We start from the raw sequence: 12,349 nt of genomic DNA, 5'->3' as shown, positions 1-12,349 counted from the left end.
GTTTTAATTTTAACTCCAGTTAGTTAACATAGAATGTCTCACTTACTTCATTTAGCATGATACCTAGATAATATTTTGGATGCTATTGTAAACAACATCCTTTAAAATTTTTTATTTTATGTTATTGGTTACAGAAATCTAGTTGATTTATATATATTAACATTGTCGTCAGCATCTCTGCTAGTCTCCTTAATTTCCAATTTTATTTATAGATTCTTTAGGATTTCAAAATATTTTCACATTCATGTCTGTGAATAATGATAGGTTGATTACTTTCTAGTCATTGTACATTTTCTCTTTTTTGCCATATTGCACTGGTTTGGACTTACAGTAAAATGTTAAATAGACACAAGAATGATCATCCTGGGGTGCCTGGGTGGCTCAGTTGGGTTAAGTCTCTGCCTTCAGCTCAGGTCATGATCCCCGAGTCCTGGGATTGAGCCCCACATCTGCTTCCCCCTGTCTCTCTGTGTGCCTCTCTGCCTACTTGTGATCTCTCTCTCTCTCTCTCTCTGTCAAATAAATAAATTTTTTAAAAGTCTAAAAAAAAAAGAAGAATGATCATCCTAATTTCATTCCCAGTTCCCGATTTTCATTGGTCGGTACGTTTATCAGACTGTTCCTTTCTAATCATCAGTAAGAGAATTTCTATTTATTATGAATTGACATTAGATTTCATTGTCTATTGAGGGTAATATGTGATATTTTTCCTTTCTTTTTTAATGTGCTTAATTATATAGAACATTAATTTTCTGAATGTTCATTCAGCCAGTCTTGCATTACTGGAGTAAACCCAGTTTTATCATGATACATAATAACCTCTTTTATGTATTGCTGGATTTGTTTTGTTGATTGTTTGGAATTTTTCTATCTACATTAATGGTCAAAGTTGCCTGCACTTTCCTATAGATTCTTTTTAGGTTTGGTATCTAGGTCATATATGCCTCACCACAGTAACTGGGAGAATTGGTCCTTATATCTTGATTTATTTTCTGGATTTTGTGTGAGAGTTGTCATAATTTCTTCCTTAAATATTTGGTAGATTTCATCTGTGAAGCCATCTGTGCCTGGAGTTGAGGGGAGGAAAGTTGTACTTATGAATGTAGTTCCTTCAAATTCGGTAGCTATATGATTATTTGTATTTCCTGAGTCATCTTTGGTCAGTTTTGGTGACTTAAAATTTTCAATTTGTCAGTCTTACCTAAATTTTAAAAGTTGTTGTTCACAATTTATTTTGTCTGTAGGTAAGAATCTATAATCTCACTGTTAACGTTATTTTTACTTTTTAAAATATTTTTTCTATTTGAGAGAGAGAGAGAGTGCAAGAGAGGGGAGAAGCAGACTCCCAGCTGAGTGGGGAGCCTGATTTGGGACTCAGTCCTGGGACTCCAGGATCTTGATCTGACCAAAGGCAGACACTTAACCAACTGAGCCACCCAAGCACCCTATTTGTACTTTTTGTTACTTGATTAATCTTACCAGGAGATGTAAATTTTATAGGTCTTTTCAAAGAACCAACTTCTGTCTTTTTAAAATTTCTTGAGATTGTTGCTTAATACATTTATTTTTGGCCTGTACATACTGTATGTATGTATGAATATATATACACATATACATAAGTATGTATTTATATGTACATATATATGTATGTAGAGCTACAAATTTCCCAAGTTTTTTACATTGTATTTTCATTATTACTTGGATCAAGGTGTTTTATAATTTCAATTGTAATTTCATCTTCTACCTATGGCTGTTTTTCAGAAGTATATTGTTTAATTTCTAAATTGTGGGATTTTCTTATTCTCTTTCTCTTATTGATTTCTAGATTAATTGCACTGTGGTCAGAGATCCTGACTTGTATATTGTTTTTCCCTTGAAACTAATGGATAATTGTTTTTCCCTTTGTGGAAAACAGTATGCGCATATGGTCAATTTTTGTAAATATTTTATGTATACTAGAAAATCATATAAACTGCATGTAAAGTACAGTGTTATGCTAATTCAAAATTTAGTAATCATTGGGTGTCATTTTTCTGTATTTAAATTTTTCTGTATATTTTAAATTTGTGTGTGTGTGTGTGTGTGTGTGTGTGTGTGTGTGTGTGTGTGTTTATTTATTTATTTATTTTTTAGGCAGTGTAGTAAGTCTCCCATCGTGGGTGTGGATTTATTTTCCTTCTTAGTTCTGTTAGTGTTATTTTAAGGCTGTATGATTTTTTACATAGGACTTACATTATTATATTTTTCTGAGAAATTGAATTGGCTGTCACTATGAAGTATTCACCTTTTTCTCTAGTAATGCTTTTTGCTTGGAAATCTACTTTGATAACAGTATACCAACTTGCCGTATGAGTGACATGCAGAAGCCACCTTAGGGATCATGAGAGCTAGGATTTGTATAAGTATCTTATTTTCATGACTTTTGTATGTTTATATTTTAAGTGATCATTTATAGATGGCATTATATGTTTGTTTTTTTAAAGATTTTATTTATTTATTCGTCAGAGGGAGAGCACAGGCAGGGGGAGCAGCAGGCAGAGGGAGAAGCAGACTACCCACTGAACAGGGAGCCTGACCCAGGGCTCAGTCCTAGGACCCTGAGATCATGATCTGAGTGGAAGGCAGGTGTTTAACCATCCGAGCCACCCAGGCATCCCTATAATTGTTTTTTTAATAATCTTTTAAGTGAAAAGTTTAAATCATACAAGTAATTACCAAAACACTTGTTTTTTACTCTGTCTTACAATTTTTTATTTGATCCTACTATTCTTTTTTCCTTTTTCTTATGAATTTATTGTTATTATCATATTTTATTCCTTCTTAACTTGGTAGTTAATATAGTCTTCTCTCATTTTTTTTGAGAGATTACAACATGCATAGTTAAATTACTATATCAATGTGTGATGACACTTTGTATTTTTACCCTCTCCTTGGTCAGTGCATGACTCTTAGGACACTTAAACATCATTTTCCCTCTTGCAACTAAGATGCCTTTGTTGTTGTATATGTTAAACTTATTAATACATTATTATTTCATATAGTTAGTGTTCATTTAGATTTACTAACTCATTCTTCTGTTGATCTGCAACGCAGGTTTTCCATTTGATATCATTTTCCCTGTGGACGTTCCTTTAGTGTTTCCTCTAGTGTACATGTGCTGGTGATGAATTATCTCCTAAACCTTCATACTGGAAGAGTACTTTTCTTGAAACCGGAATTTTATATTGGCAGTTTCTTTCTTGCAGTACTTTTAAGCCAGGCTTCACTGTCCTATCATTTATGTTGAGAAGTTAGCTGTCAGTCTTACTATTATTATTATTACTATTTTTAGATTTATTTATTTGAGAGAGATAGTGTGTCAGTCCGGGGAGGGGTAGAGGGAGAGAAGAAAGTCTTAGGCAGATGCAGGGCTTGATCTCAAGACCCTGAGATCACAGCCTGAGCCAAAACTAGGTATACCACGAGGCACCCCAACCTTATTGTTACATTGAAAAGTAATTATTTCCATTCTTCTTTGGTTGTTTTGAGTTTTGTTTTCAACAGTTTTACTATGATGTGCCTATTCATGGATTTCTTTTTCTTTTTTCTTCTTCGTTTTCATAGGCTTTCATTTTATGGTCTTTGTTTGGGTTTGAAAAATTGATAAAGCCTGCTATTACAGGAAATGTTTGTTGAATAAAGGCAAATGTAGTAATAGTAATTATTTTTTTATTCATTGACTTTTTGTGGAAAGAACAGAAATGTTGATTATTTGAACTCCTTCCCCCTTTATTTAAATGTTGATAGTATCTTTTTTTTTTTTAAAGATTTTATTTATTTATTTGACAGACAGAGATCACAAGTAGGCAGAGAGGCAGGCAGAGAGAGAGAGAGAGAGAGAGAGAGGGAAGCAGTCTCCCTGCTGAGCAGAGAACCCGATGTGGGGCTCGATCCCAGGACCCTGAGATCATGACCTGAGCCGAAGGCAGCGGCTTAACCCACTGAGCCACCCAGGCGCCCTGTTGATGGTAATCTTATCTCTTTCTTTCTAACAGGGATAAAGCAATTCCTAACAAAGTGGGAACATACTGTATCCAGTTTGGGTTTATGATGGATAAAGCAAATATTCTTAACAGTGAACAGGTTTGCTTACTCTTTTTATATACCATAGTTAGTTTTACATTTTCTTGCTTAGTATAGGAATGAAATGGTTTTGTTTAAAAGTGAATTAATTATTGGATGCAATTAATTATTGATAATAAAATACAAATAATGTAATTTTAGGAATATATGTTGATGAATATGACCATTTGCGGCAGTTACTTTTCCATTTCTCTTTATTTTGAAGAGTCCAGTAAGCATTTTTGTGTATATCATGGTAAGGTTGCTTCTGTCAACCATACATGAAAATTTTTCAGTTTAATAATATTTTGTGTATTAGAATTCTGGATAATGAAGTTTAAGGTAGTTTTGATATACATCATTGCCATTCAATAGGTTAGTGTACCAAATTACCATATTTTGAAATCCCCTAAATTTGTTCTTAGATGGCTGTTAACAGCCTAAGTTTATCTCTGATAAACCTTTTTTTTTTTTTTAATTTTAAAAAGTAAGTTGATTAGATTTAGGAGATTAATGGAAATCTATTTCAGAAAGTAAGATTGCATTTTATTTAGTATATGCTAACATTATGTCTTGTCTTACTCTTAAATACCGAATCATCAATATATTGTTAATCGCAATGCTGTTTTTGTTTTGTAAGATTATAGTTGATGTTCTGCCTAATCAACCTGTGAAGTTAGTTCCTAAAATTCAGCCAGCTACACCAGCTGTTTCAAATGTTCGCTCCGTTGCCAGTAGGACCTTGGTCAAAGATTTGCATCTTACTATTACGGTAATGTTTATTTACTTCCACAGTTGCAAAGAGTAACAAAAATTATTTCTAGTGTGCACAATAGTTACTTATAGAGTCAGATCTTAATTATTCAGTTTAAGGTTATGGGGAAAATTTGTGTGGATGAATGAAATATTTATAAACATCTTTGTATTTTCATACAGAGAATGTATACGTACAGACCCAGGTATACCAAGTAGAACAGACTCAAAAATGCAGAAATTTGCCTACCTACCTTAATACATACCTTCCTTTAATCCCCTATTTCCAGTATGTATTACGAATTTTTGTGAGGTAAATTGAATCCTCAGTGTCCACTTCACTGATGAGAAAGAAGGAAGTAATTATTTTTAAGAGATCTGCTCTGATGATTGATCATAGTGAGCTCCTCAAAGCTTCTGATTATTGGGAGAATAAGCGGCAATAAAGCTGCCGAATCTGTTACTAGAAGCATGTAAAACACAGTAGTGAGACTTCACCTTTGTGGGAAATTTTCCTGGTGGGATACTTCTTTCAGTTTTTTGTGTTGGGGTGTGTGTGTGTGTGTGTGTGTGTGTTGGTGTTTTAGACAAGTGAATCATTCTTCTCTTCCCCCAGATCAATAGATGCTAAGAGTATGTAGCAAGGTGGAATTTTAATATGGGAGTCCTTTTGATACAGAAAATTATAAGTCATTATATTAGATGGAAGCCTGGGATTATTTCCTGCCTTTGGAGCTCTTAATCTGAGAACTGAATTCTGTGCTTGGGAATAAGAATGACCAGGATAGTTTAATATTTAGTGCTTATATTGTATTTTCTGATATGATCATGTCCTTTTCTGGATTTAATCTTCTTGTTCTTCTAATTAGTTTTTTATTGTTTACTTAAAGGATGACTATAACAATCATACTGGAATTGATTTGGTTGGCACTGTAGTAGCTACCATTAAAGGTTCTAATGAGGAAGATACGGATACACCACTGTTTATCGGGAAAGTGAGAACACTCGAATTTCCTTTTGTGAAAGGTTCAGCTGAAATTACGGTAATTTTTACATCTTCTGATAGATAACATTACTGTATTTAATAGTTTAAACCACAGTATTATAATACCTATTCTTTTGTATATATAACTGTGAAAATATTCTAAGTATACCATTAAATTAGAAAGTGAGTGGAAATACTTTGTGATTTTGCTGTAAACTATTACAAATTAAACCCCTGGGATTATTATTACTTTGAGCAAGAACCTCTTTTTCCCTGTGGATGACTGTTCTCTCTGTAATGATTTTTAGCTTCAGTGATAATACATTCATGTATTCATATATTTAAATGTTACCATTCTGTGGATAGAAACAGAATATAACACAGCCTGGGTAAAATGTATACATAAAGAGAAAAAATTAACAAAGCAGCTTATCTTTGTTACTCTTTTTTTTCAAAATGGAAATTTTTACTTGTATAAAAAATACACAGTGCAAACACTTAAAAAACAATCACTATTTTATCACCCTTCAGAGGTAATGATTAGCAATTTAGTTACTTATCTTCCAGACTTTTCTGTATATACACAAATACTGCATGGATACCCTGTGTGTATATGATTTATATACATGGGTGGGATGTAAAATCTCATTAATATAATAGAACTCTGCTCTTATAAAAATTTTATTTAACACATCTTTGATGTATTTATTGGTATGTATAAACCTACATCATTTTATTGATGATCATAATTTATTTGATCAATCCTAAGTGGAAATTTAGTTTCTTTCCAAAACTTGTTGTTACCAACAGTGCTTTTCATCAGGTTTCTTCTTGTGTGTATCCTTTTGCATATGTCTGATTGTTTCCTTAAGAAATTACTAGAAGTAAGGGCTCCTGGGTGGTTCAGTGCGTTAAGCCTCTGCCTTCGGCTCAGGTCATGATCTCGGGGTCCTGGGATTGAGTCCTGCGTCAGGGTCTCTGCTCGGCAGGGAGCCTGCTTCCTCCTCTCTCTCTCTCTGCCTGCTTCTCTGCCTACTTGTGATCTCTCTCTGTCAAATAAATAAAATCTTAAAAAAAAAAAAAAAAAAAGAAATTACTAGGAGTAGAATTGGTGGCAAGATATGTTCATTTTAAGCCTTCTGGTAGTTAGTTATTGCCAATTGCTGTTCAGTTTTTATTCCCACCAGAAATACGTGTGTTGTCTGACATGATGTTACCAACCCTAAATATGAATGATTTTTGGAATTCTAACCCAAGTTGCCTGTATTTCAAAAAATACTTTGTTACTAGTAAGGTTGAACATTGTTCCTATTCTTAATCTTTTTAGGATTGTTCCTTGATGCTTTTTCTTTTATAATGTTCATCATTTTCTTAAATTTTATATTAAAGATATTCATGCTCTTTTGTATATAAGTACATTTCCCTGAGTTTGTCCTTTAGATTTTAGCTTTGTTTATATTGGAGTGGAGGAAGGATTGAATTCACAGTTCCTGCCCTAGTATTCTTACGCCTTTAATCTTTGATTTGTCTGGATTTTATTTTTGCATTTTTTTCAAATTCACTAACCTAATTTCTTGATATTATTTATTGAATAATTATCCATTTTTTAAATTTGAAGTGTCACCTTTCTTTTTTTTTATTATTGTCATTGTTCATCTTTATATCTAAACCAGTGCTAATACCGCATTGTTTTAATAACATTAGGCTTACAATTGGGGAGCCTGACAGCTTGTACTTGCCTTACAGTAGATGTGTTGGTTGGTCTATCAGTGAGAGACCATTACAGCATTTCTTTTTTTTTCTTTTTTTTTAATATTTTATTTATTTATTTGGCAGAGAGAGAACGAACACAAGCAGGGGTAATAGCAGGCAGAGGGAGAAGCAGGCTCCACTCTAACAGAGAGCCAAACATGGGGCTTGATCACAGGACCCTGGGATTGACCTGAGCCGAAGGCAGCCGCTTAAGCAACTGAGCCACCCAGGCGACTCTCCACCCTTTTTTAAAAGATTTATTTATTCGAGAGAGAGAGCATGGGGAAGAGTCAAGTCAGGGAGAGAAAAGGAGAGAGAATCCTCAGACTCCCCACTGAGCACAGAGCCCCCCCAAGGTGCTCAATCCCAGGACCTGAGATCATGACCTGAGCTGAAACCAAGAGTTGGACGCCCAACTGAGTGAGCCATCCAGGCACCCCTACAGCATTTTCTTTTTTCTTTTTTTTTAATTTAAGCTTATTTAATTATATAATGTATTTTTTTCAGGGGTACTGATTCATCAGTCTTATATAATATCCAGTGCTCATTACAGCACATTCCCTCCCCAGTGTCCATCACCCAATTACCCCATCCCTCTACCCCCAATGTTTTTATCTCACTTAGTTTCCAGTATTTAAATTTCTAGAGTTTTTTTTTTAATTTTATTTATTTATTTGACAGACAGAGATCACAAGTAGGCAGAGAAGCAGGCAGAGAGAGAGGGGGAAGCAGGCTCCCTGCTGAGCAGAGAGCCCGATGTGGGGCTCGATCCCAGGACCCCGAGATCGTGACCTGAGCCGAAGGCAGAGGTTTAAACCACTGAGCCACCCAGGTGCCCCTAAAGTTCTAGAGTTTTTAACGTAACAGTCTGAATTTCTGATTTATTTGGAGAATTCTAAAAACCTGGCAATACTAGGCCATGATTTTCTTACGGCAGAAAGATTTTCCGGTCATTTGTATTCATGTCACTTCCTTTCATCTCTTGACACTGAGGGCAAGTGTCATTTGTTACTTGTTTTCACAATTGTTCCTTCACTTTTATTACAGTAGAGAGTAAAGGGAAATTTTATTGTACCCTAACAAAAATTAGGTAATGAAAGCCACATGTTGAACAAAGACAAAGGGAGACACGTTAAATGTGCAAAAGTAAGTTTGTGTTGGAAGAATACACCTAGCCTACCCTACCTTTGTCCTGTTTCCTCGGCACTCCCCCCACCCCCAGCCCCATCTAGGCATTTGAAATTGCTACCCCCAGCTATATACATTTGTGAGGTTAAGATGGTGACTTAAGCTGTTTCTTTGCAGCTGCATGTAGAGTCACGGCTTCGTGTTATACATATGAATTTCCACTAGAGGTTCCTAATACCACACTGAATATCAGGCAGAAAACTCTTGAGTCCTCCTTGGCTTCTGACTCATACATTGATTTAGTAAGTCTAGGTTAGGGCTCTGGGCTCTTATTTATCAAGCAGGTAATTCTCAACAATATGAACATTTAGGAAATATCGGCTCAGGACATAATCAAAATGTTCCATGTTTGCTTGAAAAGAATGTGTACTGTTTTCTTTAAGTTATAATCTAACTTACTCTTCAAGTTTGTTGACTATTTTCAGATTCTCTATATTATTTGCTTACTTAGATCTGGAAATTTCTAAAAAAAGGTGTCTCAGTTTTATTCTGCTATGTATTTGTTCATTTCTCATGTTCCAAATTCCCATTTGTGCTTGGATCCAATTATGGACTCCAGTTCTTTTCATTTCTTTTATGTTTCTCCTTGGTAAGTTATGCATCAGAGATTGCAAAGTATAAACCTCTGAAATAAGAAAGGCCTCCTTAAATAAGACATAAAGGAAAAGATTTTATATTTAACTATATAAAAATTTAAAACTTTTATTATAACCATATCTTAAACAGAATTGAAAGAACAATGGCAATATATTGATAATTATTGACCCTGGATGGTGGGTATGTAGAGAGATTCATTATCTACCATACAATAAAAAAATATATTTTTTTATTTATGTAGAAATATTGCTGTGCCCACACACCAATATTGGACTAGGTACATTAAACATATTTTTAAATCTCCTAAAAAACTTCCTGCAAATCAATAAGAAAAAAGACAGTTTAGTAGAAAAATAAAGTAATTTTTAGAGTAAAACATAGAGAAGAATATGAACAAGCAGTTAATAGAAGAGAAAGTATAAAGGACCAGTAAACAAGAAGCATGACCTCAGTACCAATCAGGGAAATGCTAGTTTAAATGACTGGTTCCTTTTAATTCATTTTGGGATTAAAAAACTTGGGGGAAAAGAACTTGACAATGAACTCTTGGCCAGCTTCAGGGAAACTAGATAGTCTTACACACTAATGATGAGAAGATAAATTGACAGGCTTTTTGGAGGGAAATTTGATATTACCTATTAAAATAAACTGTTTTTGATGAATCCTTTTCTCATTTTTCTAGGAAACACCCAGAGAAATACTGAAAGATATTTTCTCTGCTATATAAATAGTAGTTACAAAATTTTAAGCAATTTTAAGTGAAAGGATATAGTACCATCTACTTATACTGTGCATAAATTTTACAAATTGGTGTCTAGACATTCACCTCCATTGATCAACAAATTGGATTGATTTCTGGTAGCAAACTGCTGAACTATAAAGTGTACATTTTAAAAATGTAAACAGTGTTTTATTTTTAATGTGTTTATATTCATGTAAATACATTGAAAATAGCTTTCAGAAACTAAGTGTGATTGCAGTTTGGTTTAATGGTGGGCTTGTAGTCTGTATTTCTTGGAAAGAAAAGAATTGTTATCTGTAATTTATAATTTCATTTCATGAATTGTCCTATAGTGTTTTATGGATTTAGATTTTTAAAAAAATTCTACTTCTCTATCTATGAATTGTACTGGTCTAAAAAATTAAAATAGCTAGTATCTATTGTTTTCTGTAAAGAATGTTAAAATAATTTAAGATGTAAATATGTTTGTATTATTTACTTGTTACATGCTGTGGTCTTAAGCTAAATTGTATTAAAAGTGTTTTGTATGTGCATTAATGAAGACAATACAATTTTTCTCTATCTATGAATTGTACTGGTCTAAAAAACAAAATAGCTAGTATCTATTGTTTTCTGTAAAGAATGTTAAAATAATTTAGGATGTAACTATATTTGTATTATTTACTTGTTACATGCTGTGGTCTTAAGCTAAATTATATTAAAAGTGTTTTGTATGTGCATTAATGAAGACAATACAATTTAAAAAAAAAAAAATCTTTGGAGCTTTTTAGGACCTCTTGTTTGGTCACCTGGGACTGGTGGGTCTACTTCCATGGTAACAGCTGTAACTTAAACTCAGCATTGGGCTTTGGGCATGTCTTTGTGATTGTTTTTATAACTTTTATGCCATAAGGTGTTTCAGCACTTCTTCTGCTTCTTAAAGGTTGGCATCAAAAAGACTGCAGGTCAAGATAGTAAGTGGCCATTGATACTTCTGTTCCAAAGGAAAAGATACTTTTTTTTAAAAAAATAATTGTCTATTACATATAATTTTTGTATAATCTATTCATTGATAAGATCATTTGGCTTTCAAACCAATACCAAGAGGTAAGGTTTTGTGTCTTGGGTGGTTCTGATGTTTTAATGAATGTTAATGAATCTTAAGGATCAGTCAATGCCTATTGTCTTTAAAATTTACCACTTAACTTGGAAACATACAATAAGATACATAACATTTATATGTTGACAAATACTATTTTAAATCTTGTTTTCCCTAACTGCTCTTTTCTTTTTACAGAATCTAGTGCTGGCAGAAAACAGTCCTGGAAGGGATAGTACTGAATATTTTATTATATTTGAGCCTCAGCTACCAGCTCTATCAAGAACATTAGAACCATATATCCTACCATTTATGTTTTATAATGGTAAGTTTTTAGGAAAATAGAGGATTTTTCTTATGTTTGTGGTACTTTTTTATTTTTGCTTTCCATTAACAGGGTATTTATTAGTTACCTAATCATGATATGACATGCTTTGGAGAGGTCACAATTTTAGAATTGTTTGAATGATCTGAATGTTTTTCTTAGATGTTAAGAAGCAGCAACAAATGGCAGCACTTACAAAAGAAAAGGACCAGTTATCTAAGAATATTACAATGTATAGAAGTTTATTTGAAGCCAGCAACCAGCTTCTTGATGAAATGAAGTGTAAGTCATTTTGTATTCAAATGTAGTAAAAAATTAGGCTTTGGGGAAATGGTAAGACAGAAGATTGAGACCATGAGACACAAAAATTGTCTACTTTCCTTGACTACAAATAAACTGCAGAACACTTCAGTAATGTTGTAAGGAAGTAAGGCAGTAATGATTGCTTATATTCTTTGTCATTTGATCTAATGATGTATTCCATCACTTTAAATAAATTTATATCCTGCTTACCTATAAAAATTAGAGATTTTTTTTATTAGAAATCTCTGTGGAAAATTAAGGCTTTTGACATGATGGTAATGTTTATATCTAATTCCAAGTCCTGGCTGAAGGTATTGAGAGACAGTATTACTGGAGAAATGACATGTAATTTGATTTTCCATTTGAATCATGGGACTATGTGTATTTTACTTAAAATACCTGCAGTATGTCACACTATGGAGCTGTACAGGGCAGCACACACTATATAGAAATATGTAACTTTATTTTTAAGTCAATGCACAATGTTTGTTGCACTTTTTAATAAACTTAATAGACCATTAAAAC

The 12,349-nt window shown here is 33.3% G+C and overlaps 1 protein-coding gene across 2 annotated transcripts in view; it reads left to right on the top strand.

Moving 5' to 3' along the window:
• Positions 1–12,349, top strand: part of LOC111142431 (structural maintenance of chromosomes flexible hinge domain containing 1) — a 163,703-nt gene that overhangs the window by 96,616 nt on the left and 54,738 nt on the right. For both annotated transcript variants that reach the window (XM_022495550.1, XM_022495551.1), the window contains 5 exons: positions 4,035–4,122; positions 4,742–4,873; positions 5,745–5,897; positions 11,395–11,521; positions 11,684–11,803. In XM_022495550.1, the coding sequence (XP_022351258.1) occupies positions 4,035–4,122; positions 4,742–4,873; positions 5,745–5,897; positions 11,395–11,521; positions 11,684–11,803 (620 nt within the window). The remainder of the gene's footprint in view (positions 1–4,034; positions 4,123–4,741; positions 4,874–5,744; positions 5,898–11,394; positions 11,522–11,683; positions 11,804–12,349) is intronic.

This window comes from Enhydra lutris, unplaced genomic scaffold (assembly GCF_002288905.1).
Source record: "Enhydra lutris kenyoni isolate GAN:26980312 unplaced genomic scaffold, ASM228890v2 scaffoldscaffold8, whole genome shotgun sequence".
Lineage (NCBI taxonomy): Eukaryota > Metazoa > Chordata > Mammalia > Carnivora > Mustelidae > Enhydra > Enhydra lutris.
This window is presented reverse-complemented; position numbering and strand designations above follow the sequence as displayed.